General features: G+C 41.0%; 1 protein-coding gene across 2 annotated transcripts in view; it reads right to left on the bottom strand.

Annotated features, from left to right (window-relative positions):
* Positions 1-27,840, bottom strand: part of cc2d2a (coiled-coil and C2 domain containing 2A) — a 191,960-nt gene that overhangs the window by 161,882 nt on the left and 2,238 nt on the right. For both annotated transcript variants that reach the window (XM_078544962.1, XM_078544971.1), the window contains exons 3-8: positions 24,869-24,950; positions 21,360-21,419; positions 12,235-12,312; positions 10,594-10,669; positions 5,081-5,172; positions 1,458-1,559 (exon numbers count right to left, since the gene is read on the bottom strand). In XM_078544962.1, coding sequence (XP_078401088.1) covers positions 1,458-1,559; positions 5,081-5,172; positions 10,594-10,669; positions 12,235-12,312; positions 21,360-21,419; positions 24,869-24,950 — 490 coding nt within the window. The remainder of the gene's footprint in view (positions 1-1,457; positions 1,560-5,080; positions 5,173-10,593; positions 10,670-12,234; positions 12,313-21,359; positions 21,420-24,868; positions 24,951-27,840) is intronic.

Below are 27,840 nucleotides of genomic sequence, written 5' to 3'. Positions count from 1 at the left end.
TAGGTGACTGAATACCAGTGCTAAAGGAGACTGTGACTCTCCAGACAGTCACAGATATCTGTGCCCTCATTAGGGATGACCTCAGCAGCATCTCACAGGTGGATGTACAGCAATGCATCACCCAGGTGACGGATGGTCTCTTCACCAAGGCTGGACAACACATTAGATTCACAACTGATGGGACATCGCAGGCTCAGGGGGCACTGGGTTTAATGTCTGGATCAATCTGCTGGCACCCCCTGCAATATCCTCCTGCAAGGGTCTCCGTCATTGCTTGGTCTGTTGTCTCTCCATTACAGCCCTCCACAGAGGTATGATTGTTGAGCACAGCAAAGCCTGGATGGGGGCAGCTTATCGAGGGAGGAGCACGAGCAGGAGGTGACAGAGGAAGAACTGAAGATGGAGAGCAATGATGCTGAAAATATAGATGCCCCTGTTGCATGACAAGGTGGCTTCTTTTTGCCACCCTCTGAGAAGAGGACCTCCCTCATGGTTGCCCGGCCTTGAGCTCCCTTGTGACATCTCACTTCCCTGTGGTGCAGTAGAAGGCTTTGGCACAAACTCTTTCTCAGGATAATCAGTAGGCTCAGTGATGGCTGCTGTGGGTGCCTGACTGAGTTCCCTAACTTCATCTGACCCAACTCCATTCCTGCCTCCATGAGCTTTAATTTGTCAGAAAACATATTAATATCCATGTCAGTTAAAAGCTCATCCTCATGAAAACCTGAACTTCAGTCTGTTTCCCACTGGAGGAGGATTTCTGACACAGGAACAGACCCAATTCCTGTTCTGTCTCCACGGTGAAAATCTAGCCCCAGGTGTCAAAGTGTCTCTCCATACAGTTTAACCAAGTTACCACATTATTATTTTCATTGCTTAATTCAATCAATTTAACAACTAGAATTTTTGGCCCAAAAAAAACTGATAGATTAGGGGCAGGATTTTAAATTTCGCGAAGCTTCCCACTGGCGAAAAACTCAAGGGCAAGCCCACCACTGCTCCAGCAGGTTGCCCCACTGCAACCTCCCACCACACCCCACCCATGTGGGGAGGAAGTCCCGTCTCCAAGAGCTGTCAGCCAATCAACTGCCCGGCAGCTCTCTGGAGGGGTGATGGGTGGGGATAGGAAATCTGGGGTGGGGGTGAGATTTTGGGGAGCTTCCAATGGGGCCCTAAAGGACAAATACCCTCCTTTCCTGCCAATAGCTCAAGGAGTGAAACCTGCCAGGCTTCAAATTTAGCTCTTGCCCTTCACCTACTACAGCAAAATTGCAGCGGGACGAGAAGGGTGCCTCAAGCGACCATTAATTGGCCACTGAAGGGCCTCAATTGGCCCAAATGCGGGAGGGCCTCCTAGAACATAAAAAAGTGAACAGAAATCTGAGAATGAAGCTATAAAATAAATATGATGCTTATATTAATATCAATTATTAATACTTTTAAAAGGTTTTTCTCACCTCAGTGTCAAATCGAGTAACTGACTCTTGGTCTTTGAAATGTGTTAGACGTCGAGACGGTACACTTGGTTCCTCCTTCTGGATGGCACTCTGTGCTTTAGACTAAACAATATGTTTGAAGATATATATATTAATTTGACAAGGTTTAATATGCATGACACACTCACGCTTTTTATTCAACTTCAATAAAATTAGGGCCTAATAAAACCAAGTCACCTGCCTTCACCTCTCAGATCAGTGGCTAAACCAGTGGCTGTTGTACCATTCAGGCACTCCATGTTCCATCAACTCCACATTGGGAACAGAAACAGTCCTCCCACTGCCAGTTTAAACTAAATGCAGTTCAATTGATTTATAAAGGCTATAGGTCTAGTCAGATCTTCACAAGAATTCATCACTGCACCCTCTCAATCAATGGAACCAGCTAACGTCGATTTGCTTCATTGATATGCTATAAAACATCAGTTGATCCATACGCTTGACATTACTTTGTCAGGACTGGGACAAAATATTCAAATATTTAGTTAATAGAAAAAAGTACAAAACGAAAGATATTTAAGCAAAGAGAAAAACCTAGAGTTGTTGACAAGTGTTGTTGTGGGGCACAGACAAATGGACTGTCACTCGTACAAGACTGTCCACAGAATGTTGACTGCAAAGTTAAACGCTTTCTGTTCCAAAAAGTTTGCTACAAATTATCCGAGCTCTCACCATCCTGACTTGGAAATACATCGCCATTCCTTCACTTTTGCTGGGTCAAAATCCTGGAGCTCCCTCCCTAACAGGACTGTGGGTGTACCTACAACAAAGGGACTGTAGCGGTTCAAGAAGGCAGCTCACCACCACCTTCTCAAGGGCAATTAGGATGGGCAATAAATGCTGGCCCAGCTAGCGAAGCCCACTTCCCATGAACAAATTAAAAAAAACTAAATGTCAAAACCATTGGTATCAAACAAACACTACACACCCCATTCCTCTCCTGCATAAATATACATTTGGAGGTAAATAAAATATCTGGAAATTTATTTTAATTAAGTTTCCAATTTGCAGTTCTGCACATTTCACCAAGTGCATTCACAATGTGGTGAAACTATCATACTTTTCATAATATTATTGTGGTTTATTGCGAAGTAGATTTATGGGTGTGAGTATGTATGGTTCTGTCTGTGTGATTTAATTGCATTAGAGTCAGTTAGACTGCAAGGTTGAAATTATCAAAAGAAGTTAGGGTGGCATTTGAAATGCTAATGAGTAAACATGGATGAGGGCTTAGCATATAGGGTGTGAAGGAAATTTGCAATTTTAGATACGTGAAGGGGTTGATTAGGTTTCAAAGGGATGATAGGATGTTTACAGCTAACAAAATAAGCAAGGCCAAGCAGTATGTTTATTTTTCCCCAAAGGTACTCATCATATTGGCAACATGAAAGATTTTTATATTATGGGAAAAGTAAATCTCCAAAGACACATAGAACATTGGGAATTCACATATTAAAGAGAGAAAAACATATATAAAGAACAGAAGGCTATGTTGGGGGTAAGGCGGGGGCCATGTAAGATCTAAAAGGGCCGTATAAAACAGCCTTGGGAAAAAAGCCTCCAGCCACTTTTGCAGAAGTCTGCTGTGTCCAGTAACCAAAGCTGGAGAAAAACCTTTGGAATTCCACTGTCATGTGGGTGCTGTGGTAAACTTGCTGGATTACCTACCTAAATTTAAAATCTATTTTGGACTATTGTCTTAAAGAGGGATTTTAGTTGGAAGTCAGGTTAATTAGGAATTTGGGGATTTGTTATTGTATTAAGTAACTGACGTTAAACATTTTAATTTAATTTTTAAAATGTCTGAAGGTGTTAGTGTGCTCATTACTTCTGAATTCAGTGCACAAACCTCATAATAAATACAAATTGCAAAACCATTGTGATAGCGTGGCCAAGTTTCCCTTGTGGATTTGGTCTGCCTGGCACACATCATCTGCCACACCATAACAACTACAATGGAGCAAAAAACACCTCTTTAATGCCTCTTTTTAAGTAAACCTTAAAATTAACTACTACAATGTAGAACATCTACAATAGTAATAGTTTTTGGCCATGTGGACTGTTTTGATTGATCACTTTAAAGGGTGCATCAAACTCTATTGTTCTTCATCATCATAACATCTGGGTACTGAGTGTACCAAGCATAACAATTTTTTGATACAAGACACCTGGAGTAAGATGTAAAGGTTCTCAATTTACAACCAGGTCTAACCTCTGCCATACAAGTAGTTTTAGGGAAGTGGTTGCTAACTGCAATTTGCACAAAACAGTTGCCACTTTGATTTGGTGTGCCAAGGCTGGCACACATGGAGGCACCCGAGGTGCATGTTGCACATGTGGCTGCCAATGGTTGGTGTGTCACTGCCCCCACAAAAAGATAGCTCACATGCATGCGAAGCAATGTGGATTCTCCCTGACAATTATGAAGAGCAGTTGTCGGAAATCAGTGAGAAGCGCCAGGATTCATCCTTGCCTTTCACCTCCCTCTGGTGATGTTAACGTATGCTAGCTGGAAGAAGGGTGTGTGTGAGCATTACCTACAATCACCTCAGTAACAACTGCCAGCTCAGCCAGCAGTCAGGATAGCAGTGGGACTGAGCCAGGAAGGTTCCACCCATCTGTCCCCACTTAGGAGGAAAGGTGAGATTCTGTTCCAACTTGTGTTTAGTTCAGGCACACTAAGTTTTAATTAAATGATTTTCAAGCTGTCAGTCGATGAATTGCTGCTTATGGGTGAGGGTCAGGGTCAATATGGAAGAGTCGTGGGATGGGGCTGGCATAAGAGGGATGGCATGGAGGGATGCAATGGTATGAGATGGAAATGGTATGGGAGGTGTAGCATAGGAAATATGGATGGGGTGGCATGGGATGGGCACGGGAAAAATGTGGAGGGGTTGACATTGAAGGGGTGGCACGGGAACGTTGGAATGGTATGCGACTGGGATGGCACGGGAGGGAAGGCATGGGCTGATGGAATTGGTTAAGCATACTAACTTGACTGAAAGTATCTTGCGGGTCTCTGTTGGTATGTAGATAATGAAAAAAAGACTAATGGACAGCATGTAGCAAGTGTCATGCAGGAATTCAACTGAGTGGTTATGATGGCAAGGCCCAAGAGTGAACCTTGTGTGTTTCATGATCAGCAGAAACCAAATACTGCGCTGTTGACTTCCAAACAGTCACTCTTCTTTTTTCAGGCAAGCATTTTGATTTTTACTGATATGTGGTGGGTTCTCTGAGTGAAGTGGAAAAAGCATCTTCCATGCAAAACATTACAAAAGTTGATTGCAGTTTAGAAATTACATTATTATTATTATTTTTTTAAAGTAGTAGATTATCCGGATGCAAATTATTCATAAGGATCTAACCAATGCAAAAATGTGAGAGTTGTACAACAGGGTCATATGCATTAACCAATAATGATTGCATTCCTCATTTTATTAAATAGGAATTAAAAAGGATTAAGATTTTAATAACAAACCTGCCACACTTAAAAGTAATATTTTACCAACAAGAAAAGTATTAGCCTAACAGGCTATCTTGGTGAAACTTAAAAGGGACTGTGGCTTGTAAAGGTTACATACCCTGGCCGCTTTCAGTTTCTCCCTCATTTTCTCTCGCATGGAGTATTCAGCAAAGCTTGTTCTTGGGGAGGACACGGGAAGAGGTGGAAGAGCTGAAAGGGGGTAATTAACAATATTTATGAAAAGAAAACAAACATCAATGCATTTTACTGAAAGGATAGTTCAGAGTCATCCCTCTTCAGCACAAAACTATTGCACAAGCCACACCAGCAGCCCGCCCCACAAAAACAATGAAACCAGCAGAACCTGTTGGATCTTATTCAAATCAATTACTAAAAATGAATTCTGCAGATAGAAATTACTCAAAATATAATAGTGACTTTTTGTTTCATAGATTCTTTTAAGGCAAAACACTTGAGAAAATTAAAAAATCTATCAGAAAGACAGCTTTAAAAGTTGTTTTGGTTGCAGTGCCTCTTTTGGTGACCAGGGTGCACTCCGATGCAGCAAGGAAACATTAAAGAAGGTTGTGTACACCACTGATTACTGGAACAACATCTGGTCTGGGAAAAAATTACCGTCACCTCAGTTGGCCAGTTTTTCAGGGGTGGGGGTGGGGGAGGGGCACCATAATTTATGACTATTACTTCATCTTATCCAGGAATATTTTGTTAAAATGTTGTTGACAGGTTCTTTTGTTTTTCTGGCTTGCGACTTTTCCTTGCAAACAGCCAAACCAATTTTAACATTTTCCTGGATAAGCATTGGTTTGTTCCTTCAAAAGTTGCTTCAAGAAATAGGCATTTAGCCATTTCTTTGCCATAAATCTGAATTAGATTTATAATGTTGCCACAATTCTATTAGTTCAATCCATAATAAATAAAGGCTTGCATTGATTTGGCACTTCACTTGACCTCAGGATACCTCAAAGCACTTTACAGCCAATGAAGTGCTTTTTGAAACATGGGGCAGAATTTTACATTCGACATGTGGGCCCGCGCCCGACACACCTGAACGTAAAATTACACACAATGACAACCGGCGTGCGTCCCGACGTCATTGCGAAGTCGCGTGATATTTTGTTCAGCAGGCGCGCGCCGGAGTTGGCTGTATGCCACCGATAATTGATAGGCCTATTAAGGCCATTAAACAGGTAATTAACGTGAATTTTACCCTGCCCGTCCAACCCAACAGTTGGTGGGCAGGTGAAAAGGCTAAGCGGCCTTTACCTTTTTTAGGAAACCTCATCCACAAGCGGGATGAGGTTTCCGAAAGCTATAACAAATGAAATAAAAACTTTATTTGAAGAATAAAAACATGTCCCATCTCATGTGACACAGTCACATGAAGGGACATGTTTCATTATATTTTTCATGTCTTTATTTATGTTGTTATAAAGCGCTTCAATCTCCCTGAGGCAGCTCCATGCCTGAGGGAGATTGGCCGACTCTCCCACCTCCCCCCGCTCGCACAGGTAGCGCTCAGCGCTACCGCTCGCAATCCACGTAGCCAATGCCCTGTATAACTGAAGCATGACATCCTTCCTTTTATGTTCATCCCTCTCGTAATAAAGGATAGCATTTCATTAGCCTTCTTAATTATTTGCTATACCTACATACTAACTTCCAAAGACCCTCACAGCTGACTCTGTCAAAGAGCTGCGTCAACAAATGTGAACAAACATATTCAGTTCTGGGCATTTCTCCTGGAGCTGTCTAACAGAAAACACCATATCAGTGGTTTTTCATGAAATCGCGGTGCAGGGTTGCAGAGCCAATCGGGGACTGCGGTCGGCTCCACGACCACCCCCGCCCGCTCCCGCCGAGCCCGCCCAACGAATGGAAAAGCCTGGCCATGGTAGCCAACTTGTGCCAGCATGGTCTCACAAAGGATTGGGTGAGGGATAAAAATTGGCAGGACACTGGGGAAAACTCCCATTCTTCTTCAAATACCACAGGATCACCAATCTTGCGACAATCATAGAGGAATCTCACCCCTATCCACCGCTGGCAAAATCTTCGTCAGAATTCTTCTGAACAACTTTATGCAACATTTTGATCAGGATTGACTGCCAGAGTAGGTGCGCTTTCAGAAAAGGTCAAGGAACCACCGATATGGTGTTTTGTGTTAGCTCCAGGAGAAATGCCAAGAACTGAACATGTTTGTTCACATTTGTTGATGCAGTTCTTTGACAGAGTCAGCTGTGAGGGTCTTTGGAAGTTAGTATGTAGGTACAGCAAGTAATTAAGAAGGCTAATGGAATGTCATCCTTTATTATGAGAGGGATTGAACATAAAAGTAAGAATGTTGTGCTTCAGTTACAGGGCATTGGTGAGACTGTACCTCGAATACTGTGTGCAGATTTGGTCTCCTTATTTAAGGAAGGATGTAAATGCATTGGAGGTGGTTCAAAGGAGGTTTACTAGATTGATACCTGGAATGACTGGGTTGTCTTATGAGGAAAGGTTGGACAGACTGTACTTGTTTCCACTGGAGTTTAGAAAGGTGATTAGATTGAAGTATACAAGGTCCTGAATGGCCTTGACAAGGTGGACACCGAAAGGGTGTTTCCTCTTGTGCATGAGTCCAGAATAAGGGGGCACTGTTTTAAAATTTGGGGTTGCCCTTTTAGGACAGAGATGAGGGGAAATTTTTTTCTCTCAGGGGCTTGTGCAACTCTAGAACTCTCTGCCTCAGAAGGTGGTGAAGGCAGGTCATTGAATATTTTTAAGGCAGAGGTAGATAGATTCTTGTTAGGCAAAGGAATCAAAGATTATCGGGTTGGATGGGAATTCGGAAATCGAAACACATGAAGATCAGCCATGGTTTAATTGAATGGCGGAGCAAGGCTCGAGGGGCCGAATGGTCTACTCCTGTTCCTATTTCTTATTTTCTTAAGATGAAGGGGAAATTCGGCTGTCCTGAGAAATTCATCGCAATGGTTTGACAGTTCCATGATGGCATGCTCGTGTGTGTCCTGGACAATGGTGAATCTTCTGACCCATTCCCGGTCACTAACAGAGTTAAACAGGACTACATGCTTGCGCCAACCCTGTTCAACATGTTTTTCACCACCTTTCTCTCCAATGCCTTCCATGATGGTGATCTGGATATCGAAATCAGATATCACACGGTCAGGAGACTGCTCAATCTGAGATAAAAAACCAAGGTCTCCAAGGACATGCTTCACAATTTCCTTTTTGCTGATGACTGCGCATTAACTACTAGTTAAAGCTGGACATGCAATGTAGCATGAACTTGTTCTCTAATGCATGCGACTTCGCCCTCACAATCAGCATGAATAAAAATGAAGTAATTTACCAGACCGCTCCAGAAAAGATTTATCTCAAGCCCAAGGTTTTAGTCCATGACCAGAACCTGTCAGCAGGGGATAAGTTCACATATCTCAGCAGCACACTCTCTCGAACTCTTTCTATATTGGTGATGAGAAACATGCAAGAATCGCCAAAACAAGTGTAGCCTTCGGCCGACTTTGAGCATCAATATGGGAATGAAGCAGAGTAAATCTGCCTACCAAACTGAAAGCTTATAGAGCGATAGTGCTGCCCACTCTACTCAATGCCCGCGAGACCTGGGCTGTGAGCTAGTGTCGTGCCAAGAAGCTCAACCACTTTCACTGGAACTGCACTCGGAAGTTTCTGAAGATCAGATACCAGGACAAAATACCAGACACTGAGGTGCTCACCCGAGTGGGCGTGCCAAGCATCCACACCATATTGAGATAGTCACACCTGAGTTGGGCTGATCATGTAGACAGATTGCCTGACACTCGCTTACCAAATTGAATCTTCTATGAGGAGTTTGAGTCTGGGGTGTGCTCTCATGGTGGTGAAAGTTGACTGAGTCCTGGGAGAAGCTCATCCAAGATGGCTGCACCTGCAGCCTCCTTCAAAAGCAAATGCCTATGATGCAGAGAGAAAACCCATGGAGAGGAAATCCTGCACCAGCAACTTTCCAAAACCCAGTTGGCTGCAGATTCCTGTTCTATTTGCAGGAGAACCATGAGAGCGCAGATCGGTCTTAACATCACCTACATACCCAGCAAACGCAACCAAACACCCCGGGTGATGACACATGATCATCTTCACCTCGAAGGACAAACATGCCAGACCATGGGATCTTGTCTGTTGCAGAATATGGCACAGTTCAATGTCAGATCTGAAATACGCCATCTCAGACAATGCGCACTTCTTCTCTCTCGCACACACTCCCACTTCACCCTTTCGTAAATGATCCCAGCCACTCCCTCTCACACACACTCCCGCCCTCTCCCCCTCTCATACGCTCCCACTTCCCATCGCCCACACTCACCTCCCCCCAACGCCTGCACTTGCCATCTCCCTCTCACTGCATTCGACCCCTCCCTCGTGCCTGCACTCCATCTCTCCCTTTTTCCAGATTCCGACCTCTCCCTCTCGCCCCACACTCACTGTGTATTTAAGACGGAGATAGATAGGTTCTTAATTGGTAAGGGGATCAAAGGTTAGGGGGAGAAGGCAGGAGAATGGGGTTGAGAAACTTATCAGCCATGATTGAACGGCAGAGCAGACTCGATGGGCCGAATGGCCTAATTTCTGCTCCTATGTCTTATGGTCTTATGTCTTATCTTATGGTCTCACTCCGCTCCCTCTTGCACCCACTCCCACCACTCCCTCGCCCCACACTTGCCCCTCTCCCACTCTCCCCCACTCCTACCGCTCCCTCCGCCAACACTCCCCCTTCTCCCTCGTGCATAATTCTCTTCTCTCTCTTTTGCACACTCTACCCTCACTCATACACTCCCTCTTTCAAATACAATCCCCCTCTCTCACGCGCACTCCAATCTCTTTCTCCCTTTCTCACGCATACAATCTCTTGTGCAATTCCCCCTTTTCCTCTCGTGCACTACCGCCTCTTGCTCACTTCCTCACGCGCTCCCGCCACTCTACACCCGCACACTCCTGCCTCTCCATCTCTCCCTTGTGTGTGCACTTCCATCTCTCCTGTGCGCGTGCACTCCCACCTACCTCTCTCTCGCCCGCATGCCTGGCTTCCCTCTCTCTTGCTCATTCTCCTCACCCACTCTCTCACGTACTCCCCTCTATCTCACAAAGCTCCTTCTCTTCAAGCCACCCGCACACTCGCCTGCCCTCTCTCAAACATTCTCCCATCCATCTCTCTCTCTCCCATACTCACACCATATGTTACCCATCTGAGGGTGGCTAGAAAGCACAACAGATTGAAATGTTTAAATGAAACTCTTTTCCCTTTATATGTATGTACAGCATAGCAAACCAGAGTGTTAACCTTTTAAGCTGTAACATACATATAGATACACATGTAAATCTAGCCAGAATATTTAGCCATTTTCTACCGGAATAGGTTATTACAGTAAAACATTGAAGATTACTTTCAACTGTCATTGTTTTATTACAACATTTTAGTTAAACTAGTTACTTGTGAATTTGAGAAGAAAAAGGATTGATGCAATTACAGCTGGGAAACATATGGGTGTTTACTCTGGACAGAAAAAAGCATGCAGCTTTAGTTATATTTAATTAAGAACAACTTACTTCTTTGTCGATGAGCAATTACATTCATTTCTTGTATGGACTCTTCAGCATGTAAATCAACAATGTCATCAATAAGCTATGAAGAAGAATGTGAGTCAGTGCCAGCAATGATCACAATACCTCTCAACTTGAAACAAAAACTATTAAAATATGAAATAACTTGAAGCAGAATTAGAAACAGGAATACATGGAAATGCACAAAAATAAGTATTCAAACTGAATTGGCCCCGTTTGAAAACCTCAAAATTTCCCAACTTATCAGCATTCTTTACTCTTGCAGCACAAATTGTTGTTTCCTTTACAATTGGTGTTACTGAATCTGCCCTGACGAGTGCAAGATGAAAAGCATTGACAGCATGTCTCTTTTTTCAGCAATATTCAAATTCTTAACTACCAAATGACTATCTCAAAGTTAATTTCATAATTGTGTTACTTTAATGCATTTGATGAAGTTTACTACTAAATGCTTAAGAAATAAAACAAATTTCTTTTGTGAGGAAAAAAATTATGAAATTTCCCATGCAACTTGTTGAAACTTTGGCCTTTTCTACATTGGAATAAAGACACATTCCACCAAGGCATAGGGGAAAAATAAAAAAAAAATCACCAGTCATCACTAAACTGCTCTTGGCGCTTTTATTGCACATTGCAAGCAAAGATTTGGAAGCAAGTCTCCCTCTGACCTCTGCTGCAAACAGTGCTCAACCTGGGGAGAACAGGGGTAAAAGAGAAGATTAACTTCTGACTATTTTGAATGGTGGATTAATAAATTACTGAGTTCCCTTTTTGGGAAAGTTTTTGTAGTGCAAGAAATAATACTAAGGCAAGGAAGGGTGCTTTTCTATATCCATAAATGGTCACAATGGTTTTGTCTCAAGTTTAAGACTTTATATTCATCTTCTTCAGCACCATCACGCTCTAGTCGCTTTATGTATTGAGTAAAGAATGCACTGCGGCAACCCACCAAGCTTCCTCTGATAGCATCTTGCCCCCTTCGCAACCTCCAATACCAAGGACAAGAGCAGCAATATTTTGGGAACTTTGTTACATCCAAATCACTTAACATCTTGGTTTGGACATTTTTAACCATTGATTCATCGTCAGATAGATTGATAACTGATACATTTCTGGATACTAATGACATCAAGTGATATGGGGATAACGGGGAAAAATGACAGAGGTAGATGACCAGCCATGATCTGTTTGGATGGGGGATCAGGCTTGATGGGCTGAATGGCCTACTCCTGTTCCTATTTCACTGGGTTAATATCGCAGAAATCTCTACCCAACACCAGCAGTTCAGATAAAAACTCAGCACCAACTTCTGAGGGCAGCTAAGATTGGGCAATAATTGTCTCTTGTGAATGCCAACCATATCCACAGAAAAAAATACGAGAAGCAGTTACATCAAAATGGATGAAAATGTTGATAAGTAATTAAATAAATATGGATATTTCTGTGGGATTCTCCAAATCTCATGTCAGAACTTCAGCAGAAATTCCAGGTGATTTATTTAACATCTTTGCTTAAAATCAAGAAAAGCAACAGGTAGGCATTAATTGATTGATAAATCTCTAAGGCAGAAATATCAGAAGTAAAAGATAAAATATCAACAGTACACTGATACATGGATAAACATACCATTTTTTTCCTTCTTTGTCTTTGGGCTTTCATGGTCCGTTTCAGGTTCTCAACCTGTTCATCCTCATTCTGAATTTCCTGCATTAACCATAATGCAAATATAGTTCTTGTCAGCAAGTGGAGAAAGTCAAGTAGCCAAGATTTAGTAGCAATAAAAACATTTGGAATGAGTTCAAGGAGAACATATGGGGAAAAATGCTCATCTTCGCTGCATGGATGGTAATTTGGCAGAGTGGGTCACCCATTTGCAATAGAAGCTGCCCTGTTTTCATTCCAAGCTAGTACGAGAACAAGGGCACCAAATTAGAATAGAGCAGATTTTAGAATGATGAGGACAAGCTAGCTTTTTTTTTAAATTGCTGGCTGGGTCAGCACTTGTTGCCCATCCCTAACTGCCCTTGAGAAACTACCATTTCAGAGGGCATTTAACAGTTAATCACATTGCTGTGGATCTGGAGTCACCTGTAGGCCAGACCAGGTAAGTACGGCAGGTTTCCTTCCCCAAAGGACATTTGTGAACCAGATGAGCTTTTATGACAATCAACAATGGTTTCATGGTCATCATTAGACTTTTAATTCCAGATTTTTCATTGAATTCAAATTTCACCATCTGCCATGGTGGGATTTGAACCCTTTTCCCCAGAGCATCACCCTGGGTTTCTGGATTACTAGTCCAGTGACAAAACCGCTACACCACCACCTCCCCCCTCAGCTGAGTGAAGTGAAAGAAACACAGAACTGTAGACCAATAACTTTTTTTTTAAAAAGTACATTGGAAAGATAGAGAATATGCCCATTACAAAAGGAGATTACTTCAAGCTTCAGGATGCATTTGATAAATGGAAGGTTTGGAAGCAAACTAAAATTGGAGAAGGGGGCAGATGGGGCTTACAAGTATAATTAACTGGAGAGGAGGCAAGAAAATAAGGAAAGCGGTTAAAAGAGTACGAGGAAAAATGAAATTAGAATTAAAAAAAATAGAAAAACATCAAGTATTCTACGCATATATCAGTAGAAAGATTATATTTAAATTGAAGTAGAAGCCTGAAAAGGATAATGAGTTAATTGAAGAAAATAAAAATTGACTGGGATATTTAAAGAGTACTTTGCATCTACATTTACTAAAGAGAAGGCTATACAGAAAGGGCTCAATCTTGAATTGGTTAAAACAAGGTGAAAGATATAATAAGTTAAAGGAAGGTATTAAGATTGTGAAGTTATAAAGGACTAAACTGCCAGCACCTGACTGGTTACATCCAATAATCCTGAAGGAAATAGGATAAGATATCAGAAGGAGTCATACAGATTATACTGAAGAAGTCTATTGAGAGTGGCTAATGCAGTGCCAAAAGATGAAACAGAACTTGAGTTAATTTCACATCTAAAACTGCAGTCTTTAATTAAAGATGAAATTACCAAATATTTAGATAAACAGAAAATAATGAGAAGCAGCCAGCAGAATTTCAGAGAGGAAGACTGGTTGACAAACCTGGCAGAGTTCTTTGAGGCATCAGTAGGGATGGTTTAAACATGAGCCCATACCTGAGGCCCAAATCAAATGTGGGGTCCCTGGTTAAACTCACCAAAATGTAGAAAAACTACATACAACGGCCCATAGCCTAAAGAGCTCTGGGCAACGGATATGGTGGATGTGGGCATATAGTGCATGGCATTAGAGGAGATTATCGGAGAGGATAAAGAGATAAGGAATTAGGGGAAAAATAGGGACAAGATAATAAATGGGATTAATTACTGGCTGGAGGGGATGTAAGAATGGTTGAATTTTTAAGTTCAAGTCATGCTCGGATGGGCGGGTGGGGAGATCCAGTAGCATGTAGGAAATCTGGAAATCACTGCAGCACACCTGTCAATGGTACATTATCATGTCGTATCATACCATTGTTGGGTTTCCTGACCAATTAGTATCAGTGGACGTGATGGTGATCCACACAACACGATTTCAACTGCAGTGTTTAAAGGGAACACTCCGAACATGCAAGTTGAAGGAGTCTGGAGTTGGAAGTCAAAGCATGAATTGGGAGAATAGTCAAGAATGTCAAACCTTACACCTCAGTTCAATGACACATCACTGATTGTCCTGCTGGGGGAGCTGTGAGGTCACGGAGGGATGTACTGTTCCCTAGAAATGACAGGAAGATGCTGGCTAGAGACACAAAGTAGGTGTGGTTAGAGGTAGCGGAGGAGGGCAGCAGCAGGAGCCATGCTCCTGGATACAATGTAGGAAGCGGCTCAATGATCTAAGCAGGACAGGAAAGGTGACAGGTTTGTACATTCATCTACATCCTGATACGCATTACAGCGTGTCTCTCTATTCACTGTGTTTTTTTAATTTCCTCCTTCACAACCAAAATAAGTCTGAAATGATACACCTGACTAGCATTCACATATTTCCTGACATGATAGTTATGAGGTGTTTATCGATTACTGAGATAAGCTACTTAAATGCTATTGTTGTAGTCTCTGGGGAGAACAATTATATTACATATTAACCGCCTATCGTCTCAGAGTCTTTTCAAAAAAGCTTGCACAAATGCAATTCGCTTGAAAAAATAATTTTAAAAAAGCAACTTTTTATTAAAAAACAAATCTTGTAAAGAAGTCAAAATCTCCAAAATGTGACTATTGTGACATGTAACATGCTGGCACACAGTAACATTTAATTTTTGTGTTTACTATTTACTTTTTTAAACTTGGAAAACTGAAAGCAGGTCACGCTATAAATGGAGTAGGGTTATGTGATGGATTCAAAACCAGTTCAGTTCATGTACAGTACAAATGAGACTACAGCTTTAACATAGGGTAATGAACTTCAACAAACCTTCCAACAAAAACAAGCAAAGAAGAGTTTGCTTGGTTTATCCAGCAGCCATTCCCAAGAGGCAGGAGTTATTAAAACAGAATTGACTGTGTACAACAATTTCACTTAATACTGCCAAGCCAAAAAGTTTCAAAAAATTCCTCCTGGCAAATTCTTTTACATGCTGGGCATTAGGCCACACTAGGTTAATGACATATCCGCAAATGAAAAACAAAAATGGTTTACCAGCAAGACAAAGGGGGGTTCCATTTAGCGTTACAAAACATGAACAGTTTAAGGAATCATCCACTTAATGAAGAATTAATCACCAATAGATATGCAGCCTCAAAAGGAAAAGCCACAAGCATTGCTCCAACAGATCAAAATTTACCATTTTAGAAGTTAGTGAGGTTCAAGCTATTGTCCCTGGAGGAACAGCAGAAAACAGACAAAGCTTACATTTTTCGCGAAAAAGCAGCTAAAAAATAGAGAATCTTTTGTTCAATTTCCTGTGTATTTTTGTGGCTTGGCACACTTTGAAGCACAATGGTCTGTTTCAGTCCAGGTGCTGAATTTATAGGATGAGGAGTCCTGGAATCTTTTTGATTAATGTAGTGGAAATAACTTGGGTAGTGAGTTCTGTATAGCTACCCCTTTCCTACCCCTGCCACCCCTCCCAACACTGTCTTTCCACAATGGTGTGTTCTCTTATTAGTACAATTCTATTTCTAGTATATCTCCTTTGTTGCCTCTTTCACACAAATGTTATTTTGATTTCAATCAGAAGCTTCAGTATCTCTGTCAGAAGTAAAATATTCTGTCTAAATATGATGAAGATATTAAAACAGGTGGAAACTGGAAGAATATGAAGAAAAAAGAACATAAATGTAGAAATTGTGCATGATTGTGATTGACTCAAAACGTAGGATAGCCATTATAAAGTAAGCATATGGTGAACGACTGGGACCAAAGGCATTTGGCAAAGCAGTAGCATAATTATGATCTATGATCCAGATACTTTATTTCCTTGCATCAAATACAAAAGTCAAAGGATATAACCAGTCCCAATATATCAAAACATAGCTTACATATAAAGTAATAAAGACAGATCGTGCTGGAAAAACTCAGCAAGTCTGGCAGCATCTGTGGAGAGAAACAGTTAATGTTTTGAGTCATATAAAACTCTTTTTCAGATTCTTCAGAAGAAGAGTCATATTGGACTCGAAACATTAACTCTGTTTATCTCTCCACGTTTTCTGCCAGACCTGCTGAGTTTTTCCAGAACTTTCTATTTTTATTTCAGATCTCCAGCATCTGCAGTGTTTTGATTTTATTTTCATTTAAAGTAATCTAGGATAGCCCTTTTACTGATGAGGTACGCACAAACCAAATAGTATAGCAAATCGCCGTGCCCTCCTGATCTCTCCAATGGAGAATCTCATACTGATAGACCAGAAAATGAGGGCTGAGAACTGAACTATAAATCAAGTTTTATTCAGTAGTAAGATTAAGAGAAATAAAATTAAATAAATTTAGCCTAATTACAATACTTCAATTAACTCACAACCTTCCAGTACAATAAAAGGCAAGAAAACTTCAACAGTTCTTGCCAGTAGTTTCCTTTTCACACCATCTGTAGATTCTTCGCTTTAGGGAAGGTCAAGTTCCTTCTCCTACTTCGTTTAGGAAAGAGAAAAAAATCATGCAGGCTCTCTATAGGCCTCAATCTCTTAAGAGATAGCCATAGTGTTCTTTTTTAAATCTCCACGTATTTCTAAAAACAGTCTATTCACAGCTCAGCATTTTGTAGCCTTTATAGCAGTGGAGCAAGGCAAGAATGGAGGAATGTACACAGCAAATCCAATTACAATTATCTGCTCTTTGATTCAAGCTGAGGCAAAAGGAAGGCAAATGGACATTATTCGCAATTAATGCTAACCAACTGTGAATCACCACTTACACAATGCCATGGGGAGAATTATTGCTTCTCAACAGTAGCACAAAATGGACAATGCCTAACCAGCAAACCATTTCACATCTTGCTCTTTTTCATGGAATTTTCAAAAAAATTGGGTAGGATGTAAAACAAACTGCTGATTCATCATTGCTATTTTGTGCTCCCATTGAAGATGAATTGCACCCCCATGCAATGTCCAGATTCAGAAAATATCATTTGCCTATTAATCCAACATATCCAGAGTCCAAACAGAAATTCTATTATGGATTTCCTTTTCACACCACCTGTTGTACCCCTTTTTTAAGAAATACCAAATTGCCCCTTCTTCTACGATAAACACTAAGATAAAAGTACTGCAGATGCTGGAAATCCGGAAATCCTCCGGGACACCCTGGTCCACTCCTCCATCAACCTCAACACCTCATCCACTTCCCAACACACCTTCCCATACAATCGCAGAAGGTGCAACACTTGCCCCTTTACCTCCTCCCTCCTCACCGTCCAAGGGCCCAAACACTCCTTTCAGGCGAAGCAGCGCTTCATTTGCACCTCCTTCAATTTGGTCGACTACATCCACCGCTCCCAATGTGATCTCCTCTGCTCGGGGAGACCATACGCAGACTGGGTGATCGCTTTGTGGAACACCTCCGGTCTGTCCACAAGCATGACCCAGACCTTCCTGTCGCTTGCCATTTCATCACGCCATCCTGCTCTCATGACCACATGTCTGTCCTTGGCCTGCTGCAATGTTCCAGTGAAACCCAACACAAACTGGAGGAACAGCCCCTCATCTTGTGATTAGGTACTTTATAGCCTTCTGGACTTAACATTGAGTTCAACAACTTCAGACCATGAACTCTCTCCTCCATCCTCACCCCCTTTTTGTAATCCTTTTTCTACATTCATTTTTATTTTTTATCCATTTCTATTTTATTTTCATTCATTTAAACATGGTTTTATCCCCCCTTCTATCCCTTTTTCCCCCATCACTGCCCCCTCCCCCACCCCATCCCCTACAGGGCCATCTGTTACTTGTTACATGTTGTTCTTTCACACAATGCTGCCCTTGTTTTGCTATTATCACATTCTGCTTTCTTACCTTTATGCCACTATCAGCACCTGCTTTAGTGCTAACCACTACCATTAACACTCCCTTTACCCTTTAGTTCATGCCATCTTTGTCAATCCCTCCTTTGTTCCCACCTATCACTGGCCTTCTACCCAGCTCCACCTGCTCCACCTTCCCCCCACCCCCCCTTTAACAGTATGAATTTCATCACATTTCCACTTCTCTTCAGCTCTGAAGAATGGTCTTACGGACTCAAGCTGTTAATTCTGTTTCTCTCTCCACAGATGCTGCTAGGCCTGCTGAGTTTATCCAACATTTTTTGTTTTTGTGCCCCTTCTTCTACCTCCTCTGGAGAGGAAAATAAATCAAGCAGCATTTTTTTTTTATTCATGGGATGTGGGCTTCGCTGGCTGAGCCCACCCCTAGTTGCCCTTGAGAAGGTGGTGGTGAGCTGCCTTCTTGAACCACTGCAATCCATGTGGTATAGGTACACCCACAGTGCTGTTAGGAAGGGAGTTCCAGGGTTTTGATCCAGCAACAGTGAAGGAACGGCGATATATTTCCAAGTCAGGATGGTGAGTGACTTGGAGGGGAACTTCCAGGTGGTGCTGTTCCCATGTATCTACTTGCCCTTGTCATTCTAGATGGTAGTGGTTGTGGGTTTGGAAGCTGCTGTCAAAGGAGCCTTGATGAATTCCTGCAGTGCATCTTGTAGATGGTACACACTGCTGCTATTGTACATCAGTGGTGGAGGGAGTGAATGTTTGTGGATGTGGTGCCAATCAAGCGGGCTGCTTGTCAAGCTTCTTGAGTGTTGTGGGAGCTGCACTCATCCAGGCAAGTGGAGAGTATTCCATCACACTCCTGACTTGTGTCTTGTAGATGATGGACAGGCTTTGTGGAGTCAGGAGGTGAGTTGCTCGTTGCACGATTCCTAGCCTCTGACCTGCTCTTGTAGCCAGAGTAGTTCTGTTGAAGGGTCATTGGACTCGAAACGTCAACTCTTTTCTTCTCCACCGATGCTGCCAGACCTGCTGAGTTTTTCCAGGTAATTCTGTTTTTATATATACGGCTAGTCAAGTTCAGTTTCTGGTCAATGGTAAGTACTGGAAGTTATGCTCTCTATAAGCCTCAATCTTTTAAAGAATACCAACTGACTTCCTTTTTAAAGATGCAAATTTACTCCAAATCTAATAAATTATTTTGCCGTTTCTTCCATAGATCAATATAGAACACATCTACACACTTGTTCCAAGTCTCTCTAAAGATAATCAATCTCATTTCGACTGCCCCATGGCAGCAATCTGGCTTCAGAGTCAGAAGATTGTGGTGTGTGAATCAAGGTATTGGCACTGGTAGGGTTCAAACCCTACTCTATATGAGCATATAACTTAGTTTGACACTTCAGTGCAGCACTGAAGAAGTGCTTCACTACTGGAGATGATGTTTTTCAGATTTTCTTCTTAGCAGTGGAAACAATGATGATTCAAAATTACCTAGAAAGATTAAAAACTGACTTGGCAACATAAGGCAGAAAGTGATGATAAATGGAAAAACACTCTGCCTGGGTAAAATTAGTGATGTTCTAAAGGAATCTCTTTAAACAATCTTATTATTTAAAATAATTATGAATGATATGGAGTAGAATACCTGTAGTATGACTAAATTTACTGATGGCACAAGATTCTAGGCAGGTACCAAATAGAGAAAAGAAAAATAATGAAATTGTACTTATATATTTGCATTAAAGTACTTTTTATAACCTCATGATAGTTCCAGCAGACCTAATTAATTACTAACGTTACTGTTGTAATGTGCAGAAACAGAGCAGCTAATTTGTGCACAGCAAACTCCCATAATAAGAGCAAGATAGATGGGCTAATTTCATTTTTTAATGGTGTTGGTTGAAAGGTAAATGCTAGCCAGGACACCAGAAAAACTCATTTGCTCTTCTTTAAATCTTGGGATGTTGGGACCATGGAATCTACCAGAGAAAATAGATGAGGTCTCAAATTAACCTTTCATCTGAAAGGCACCCTCCAATCATGCAGCACCCAGTCTCACTCGAGTGGGGCTTGAACTCGACCAGTGCCAAAAGCCTAATCCACACGTGTGTCACCTCCACATCTTATTTTGCCAATGCTTTCCATGTTGTCTCATGGTCTTCATACCTTCTATTTTGTTCAGAACTTGGCCACCCACATTCTAACCTGCATTAAGTTCCTGCTTGTTTAGCATGCCTGACTTTGTTAACTTTGTCCCCCAAATTGCTGAATTTAAAATTCTCAAACTCATCACAAACCCCTCCAAAGTCTCATCCCATCCTCTCTCTGCAATCTCCACCAAGTCTTACTTCCTACCCATGCTTCTGATTCTGGCCTTCAGTGCATCTCCCCTTCCCTTTACTCTATCAATGGGACACAGTGCACTTAGCCATACCCCCTGGAATTATCTTCCTAATTCCATACTATACTGACTACCTTAAAAAAATCTTCTGAAAACCAATTTCTCTTGTCAAGCCCTCCAGCAACTCCCAATGTTCCAAAAAGGCTTGGCATCCATTTCTTCCTTCATCAGTGAAATATCTTGTGAGACTTCTTCATGCTAAAGGGTCTTTATAAATACAAGCTGTTGTTATTTTTCACAACTTCATGTAACCCCTGTCCTTTATTGATGATTCCCTACCCCTGCACTGAAATAAAAACATTTAAGTCTGCGCCTAATTTCCTATTTGATCTTTCTGCTATTATTGTCAGCAATTTCTGAAATTCTGAAAGACATTTCAATCCAGTTAGATTTTCATGGGTAATAGTATGGCATCTCAGGTATCAGGTAAGCAACCTGCATGTCTTCAAGACACAGCTAGGGTCTTGCTCACAGAACACTCAGATGGAAAATAGATGGAGATTGGGAATGGATTTTGTTTAATAATGCACATGAACACAGCCCAGACAACTCCACTAAAGTGAGCTCTTATAAACAGTTTTGTGCACATCGCAGCTTTACAAATAGAAGAACAAGCAGCTATTTCAGTAAATCAAAGACATGTTAAAACTGTTAGAAAACAGGAGAGTTATAAATTCACATGAAAATATATAATGTAGAGATTAAGATGGATCCTCAGGTCGATCACAGATACCAGTTGCGAAGTAAATATGCAGCATGTATTTGAAAATAGCAGCAACAATCCAACATAACTGACTGCAGGAAGAAAATGAAGCAACACACTTCTGTCACTTTCAAAGTTTTAACAAAGTTCAGTGAATTGCAGAGATACAAACCTCCACAATCGTAGCATTTTCAATCCTGGTACCATTTTCAATTTCTTCCTCAACCAAAGCCTAGTAAGTTAAAAATAAAGTTAAGTTTCTCTTATTTGTAAATTTGATCATCTTCCTTTAACCACTCAAGGACTCTCAACTTTGTTGCCTGTAGATATTTCTCCAGCAGTTAGAAAAGCCCAAACTCTACCTATCCTCAAAATCATCCTACTAACAACCGTCAGAAACATTTTGATGGGCAGAATAATTTCGTTTTCTCTTCAAGTTCAAGGTAGAAGGCTAAAATGAGCATTCGAGATCAATGGCTGAAATATACTTGTAATGGACACTGAATGCAGATATTTCAACCTAAGCCTTCTAAAAAGAATTGCTAGACCTATCACAACATATGTTGATAATTTACTATGTTCCTTTCAATGTGCTTCATACTAGGGTCAGTCATTAAGCTCAGAAGAAGACCATTCAGCCCATCAAGTCCATGCAGCTCTCTGTAGAGCAACCAATCAGTCTCATTACCCCGCTCTAACCCCAAAGCCCTGCAAGATTATTTCCCTTAAGAACCCATTCAATTTCCTTCTGAAATCATTCATCATCTGATTCTAGCACTCATAGGCAGTGAGTTTTTACCACTCACTGCATAAAAACTTTCTCCCTCACATCCTCCCTGCATCTCTTGCCCAAAATCTTAAATCTGTATCCCCTAGTCTTTGTAACATCAGTTAATGGAGCAGTTTTTCTTTGTCCACCTTATCTAAGCCTATTATAACCTTGTACACTCATCAAATCTCCCCTCAATTTCCTTTGCTCCAAGGAAAACAACCCCAGGTTCTCCAATCTAGCCTTATAGCTAAAATCTCTCATCCCTGGAATCATTCTGGTAAATCTCCTCTGCATCTTCTCAAGGACCTGCACATCCCTCCTAAAGCGTGGTGATCAGGACTGGACACAATACTCTAGTTGTAGCCTAACCAGAGCTTTATAAAGATTCTGCATAATTTCCTGCTTTTGTACTCAATACCTCCATTTATGAAGCCCAAAATCTCATATGCTTTACTAGCTGCTCTCTCAATATATCCTGCCCCTTCAAGGTTCTATTTGCATGAAGCTTAGATCCCTCTGCCCTATACACTCTTTAGAAGCATGATATCTAGTCTATATTGCCTCTCCTTATCCTTTCTGCCAAAACGCGTCATCTCATACTTCTCTGTATAAAATTCCATTTGCCACTTATCTGCCCATTCTGCTAGCATATCTGTGTCCTGTTACAACTTGGAAGTTCCCCTCCAAATCACTCACCATCCTGACTTGGAAATATATTGCCGTTCCTTCACTGTCGCTAGGTCAAAATCCTGGAACTCCCTCCCTGACAGCATTGTGGGTGTACCTACACCACATGGGCTGCAGTGGTTCAAGGCGGCAGCTCACCACCACCTTCTCATGGGCGTCCAGGGGCGGATAATAAATGCTGGCCCAGCCAGCGAGGCCCACATTCCGTGAATGAATAAAAAAAATTAGCATCATCCTCACTGTCTAAAGAACACTGCTAAAGAACAATATCTAGAATGCAAGAACAAACCAATCTTTGAGGCATCAGTTAGTTAACCGCCTTTCTATCTTTTGATAGGAGTGTTCTGAACTATATTGAAATTGAAAGCTGGTGAGTGCAGAAGTGCAATGATGGTCTATGTGGAGAAAAGGTTACTGAGTTGTGATTATAAATGTGTATTTTTCGCTCCTGCTCAAATTTGAACAAAAAGTATTGCTTCCACCCCCAGCTATGAAACAAAAAGGTTGAACGAGTTATTTTCTTTTTTGAATCATAGCTTTTTACAGCAGAGTGAAGCCATTCTACCCATTGTGTCTATGCTGGCTCTTTGAAAAGAACTATTCATTTAGTTCCATTTCGCTGCTCCTTCCCGACAGCCTTGCAAAATTTTCCTTCAAGCCTATATGCAATTCCCTGCGGAATTTATTATTAAATCTACTTTCAACACCATTTCAGGCAGTGCATTCCAAATCATACAAACTAACTGCTAACATAAAATTCTCATCTCTCCTCTGGTTCTTAGTGAATGTGTCCTCTGTTTACTGATCTTCCTGTCACTGGAAATGGTCTCTCTTTTTACAATATATTTGAACAGTGAAGAATTGCAGGCTTTTCCTCCCAAGCTGGCTTCAGGTTTCCCTCAGTTAACTCTTACCTGACATTTTTTTTTTTAAACTGTCACCTGGTAGAATTGTCTAGGCTGACTCAGCTTGGTTTGCAGAGAATTGCACGCTGAAAGATTTTGAACACTCCTGTATCGACACAAGCTTCCTTGACACCTTGATATTTCTGATGGATGGAATAACACCTCTACAGAAAATGACTGGTGCTTGAAAAATGGAATTACGGTGCCATGTACTCCTCTCTAGATATAAAGATAATAATCTTCTAGTTAAAAAGAATGCTTGTGATGAAATTGTGTTCGACCTGTCAAACATCTCAAAACATTTCACATTCAGTTAATTACTTCAGCAATGGTGCTGGAACCAGGGCAGAAGAATAAAATCCATATTTAAGGTCTCTAAACTTTATTGAATGTACAATCTCTTACACAAGGTTTGCTTGATGTGAACAGACACTACCACCAAACCATAATCTCACCACACACCACCAATCCAGAAACTTGCTGTTATCCTCAAATGTTTTGTCTGGATCAAGGAACAGATAACCTCTTTCACCTTGCAATTGTAACCTTGGACCTTGCAGGCAGTGTTTATGAGAGGTGGGCCTATAGTTAATCTCTAATAAGGGGAATTTTTTCATCCTTGTAGAGAGTACCAAGCTTTTAAGTCATTTTATTTTTCAGAATTATGCTTTCAATTTTCGCGTTTTTCAAAATAGGCAATGATCGAAATCACGGGATGGCAAGCGAGGGCACTCCAATGGTTCAGCCCTAAGTGCACTGACCAGAATAGAACTGAGCCAGGAAGCTTTCACAATTCTCACGCATTTATTGCTGCGGTGGAGTTAAGGCTACTACAATAAGCTACCTGGCTGGGTTTGGGGGCAAGTGGAACAAAAAGTCAACTAGAATTTTCACCCCAATCATTAGTCTATGATTTTTACTGGTCAGCAGGTATGTAGCTTTGGAAGTAAATTAAAAAGACGTAGGTCTGTGCCTGTCAATTAAGTCGTGAACCAAATCTCACGTTGGTGAATAGCACCTTTCAATAAAGGTCACAAACTAACCATTAGTTGCTCTCTTCTCTCAATGGCCTTTATATTCAACTCTCATCAATACCCCACCACATCTACCTTGGACCTTGCAGGCAGTGCCTACGAGAAGTGGGCCTACAGTTAATTTCAAATAAGTGGAATTTTTTCATCTTTGTAGAGAGCACCAAGCTTTTAAGTCATTTTATTTTTCAGAATTATGGTTTCAATTTTCACGTGAAACATCATTTTAGGCAATGATCTATATACATCTTCAAGAAAATACTCTGATCGATGTTTACACACTCACCCGAGTATCGGTGACTTCGCTGCTTACAGCTAGAGACGCTTGCAGTGCCTTGCGCTTACTTTTAATCTTCTCACGAAGATGACTGAAAGGAATGATAGACTGTAAATATAAATATATTTTGAAGTGCTACTATATTTATCACTTTGCATTTGACCCTTTTCATCGGGACTTTGACTTCAACTGTTTTAATAAAACAACATTCAAAACAATAACCTTAATCAAGTTATGTAGTGAATGAGCAGTCACTGGCTCTTGTGTGTTTCATTCATAATGACTGGGTGAAAGGGAGTTAACCTATCTACATCAACATTACTGGGTAACTGGGCATACTTTGATTCCTGGGATAAGACGACTGTCCTGAGGAGAGATTGAGTAGAACAGGCTTGTGTTCTCTGGAGTTTAAAAGGCTTAAAGGTGGTCTCATTGAAACATATAAGATTCTGAGAAGAATTGACTGGGAACATGCTGAGAGGTTGTTTCCTCTGGCTGGAGTGGCTAGAACTAGGAACCAAAGTCTAAAGATAAGTGACTGGTCACTTAGGACTGAGATGAGAAGAAATTTCTTCGCTCAGACAGTTATGGAATCTTTGACATTCTCCAGAGGGTTGTGAATGCTGAGTCATTAAGTATATTCAAGACTGTGAGCAATATGCTCTTGGGTATTAAATAAATCAAGTGACATGGGACTAGGGTAGGAAAGTGGAATTGATGTAGCCATGATCTTATCAAATGGTGGAGCAGGCTCAGGGGCCGTTGACCTACCCCTACCCCTATTTTTCAGGTTCTTATGAGCAAATGCTACTTCCCAGGAAATGCCAACTTTTCTAGTCCAAAGATTGAGCCTGGAACAACCAGAAGCTGGAGGCTGAAGGAGAAGTTCCTGGGAGTGATCCTCCAAACTCATGTTGGCAACACAAAAAATAATTGCGTGTGGTCATGACTCTCCAGGCCCTCTACTGGCTCCACTAATAGTACTGCCAAAGATCTAGCTGCACTATAGTATAACAGAATGGTATAGTAATAGGACCACCCTATGATTTGAACTGGGTGTTGTATCTTTCACACATGACCTCATATGCTTTGATCTTTCTGAAGACAGACTAATATTCTTGTTGAAATGAGGCCTGGAATGAATTGTTAAGCCATGTTAGAGTAACAATCAAAATAAATTGCGTTAGCAGTTCAAAAAAGGTTTACTTACTAATACCAGGAATGGACAGGTTGCCTTATAAGGAAAGGTTGGACAGGCTAGGCTTGTATCTGCTGGAGTTTAGAAGAGTAAGACATGACTTGATTGAAACATAAGATCCTGAGGGGTCTTGACAGGGTGGATGTGGAGAGGATGTTTTTTCTTGTGGGAGAGTCTCAAACTAGGGGGTCACTATTTAAAAATAAGGGGTTGCCCATTTAAGACAAAGATGAGAATTTTTTTCCCAGAAGGTTGTGAGGCTTTGGAACTCTCTTCCTCAAAAGGCGGTGGAGCAGAGTCTTTGAATATTTTTAAGGCAGAGGTACATAGATTCGTAATAAGCAAGGGGGTGAAAGGTTATCAAGGGTAGGTGGGAACGTGGAGTTGAGATTACAGACAGATCAGCCATGAATTGCGGAGCAGGCTCAAGGGGTCAAGTGGTCTACTCTGCTCCAAATTCGTATGTTCATATAAATTCTACTAACTGAACTGAATCTCACTTAGCCCTTTAAGAAATAGGAAAGTAACAATCAGCCACATGCCCTGTACCTTTTATGGGCTTTCTCATTTGTTCTTGGCCTTTTCTTTCTTTCTAGGCAACTTCTGACTATAAAAAACTAACCATCTGTATTCTAACTTCCATCTCCAAACCAAAGACTGCAGCTCACAGTGTTTTGATTAAAAACTTTTCACCTTTCCCTCTGCATTCCCAGGTACGGTGTGCTGCAATGCTGAATTTCTCCTTGGTCACTGATTTGCCAGTAACCCTGTCAAAAGTGGCTACCTCACCTTCCCTCCTTAGAGTGTGGGTTTAAAGAAAATATCTTCTCCTTTCTTAAAATGAACGACTGATAGGCCTAAGATAAGACAATTGACCCTCACTACATCAGTACAAGATCTCAATGGGCAAACACATTCAGTAAAACTGATGTGAAAAAATTTATTGTAACAAAATGTTAAGAGTTACAGTATAAGGATTTAACAAAACCACATAACTACATAACCACTGTCTTTAGATTTTTAAAGCAACATTCCACCTTGGGTCAAATAAAAATAATGCATATAATGTTCTTCGGAATATTTTATAGCTGCTGAATTGCCATTTACGCATTTCGTCGTCTCCTAACACAAAGATCTTAAACACCAGAAAAGCAGCATAAAATATAACCTGGTCTATTTTTTTTATAATAATCAAGATCCAAAGTGCAAATATTTGGTTACAAAATATTCCTGTCTTCCTTCCTCTGAAACTTAGTATCTCATTTCACATGCATCTTGCACATAAGAACAAGAACACAAGAAATAGGAGCAGGAGTTGATCATATAGCCCATTGAGCCTGCTCTGCCATTCAATATGATTTGGTTTGAAAAAAGGACTAAATGAATTTTGTCTTTGTTGGCTAAGCATTGGTAGGTTGGTGCTGAATGGATGAGCTATAAATTCAACTCAAAGGGTTGAATTTACCACTTCTCTTACCATTATATTTTATTTATGTCCACAGACCAAAGTAATTTTAAAGGAAGCAATTTTGATTAGTTTATCTTCTTTGAATTTTGATAGCATAATTTATATTGTCTAATTTTGTATGGAAGGATCGTATGGCAGGTTGCTGTGTGGTTCACAATGTTACTGAAAGCAGTGGCAACAAGAATTCAGCAGGAGTAAATTACATGTTTAAATCAGGTAAATGGTATCTACCATAAGAATATCCATGGTAAATCATTGTTGCTGGGTCACTATCCTGGAACTCCCTAACTAACTACAACATAGGTGTACCTATAC

The sequence above is a fragment of the Cetorhinus maximus genome, chromosome 1, assembly GCF_964194155.1.
Source record: "Cetorhinus maximus chromosome 1, sCetMax3.hap1.1, whole genome shotgun sequence".
NCBI classification, from domain to species: Eukaryota; Metazoa; Chordata; class Chondrichthyes; order Lamniformes; family Cetorhinidae; genus Cetorhinus; species Cetorhinus maximus.
This window is presented reverse-complemented; position numbering and strand designations above follow the sequence as displayed.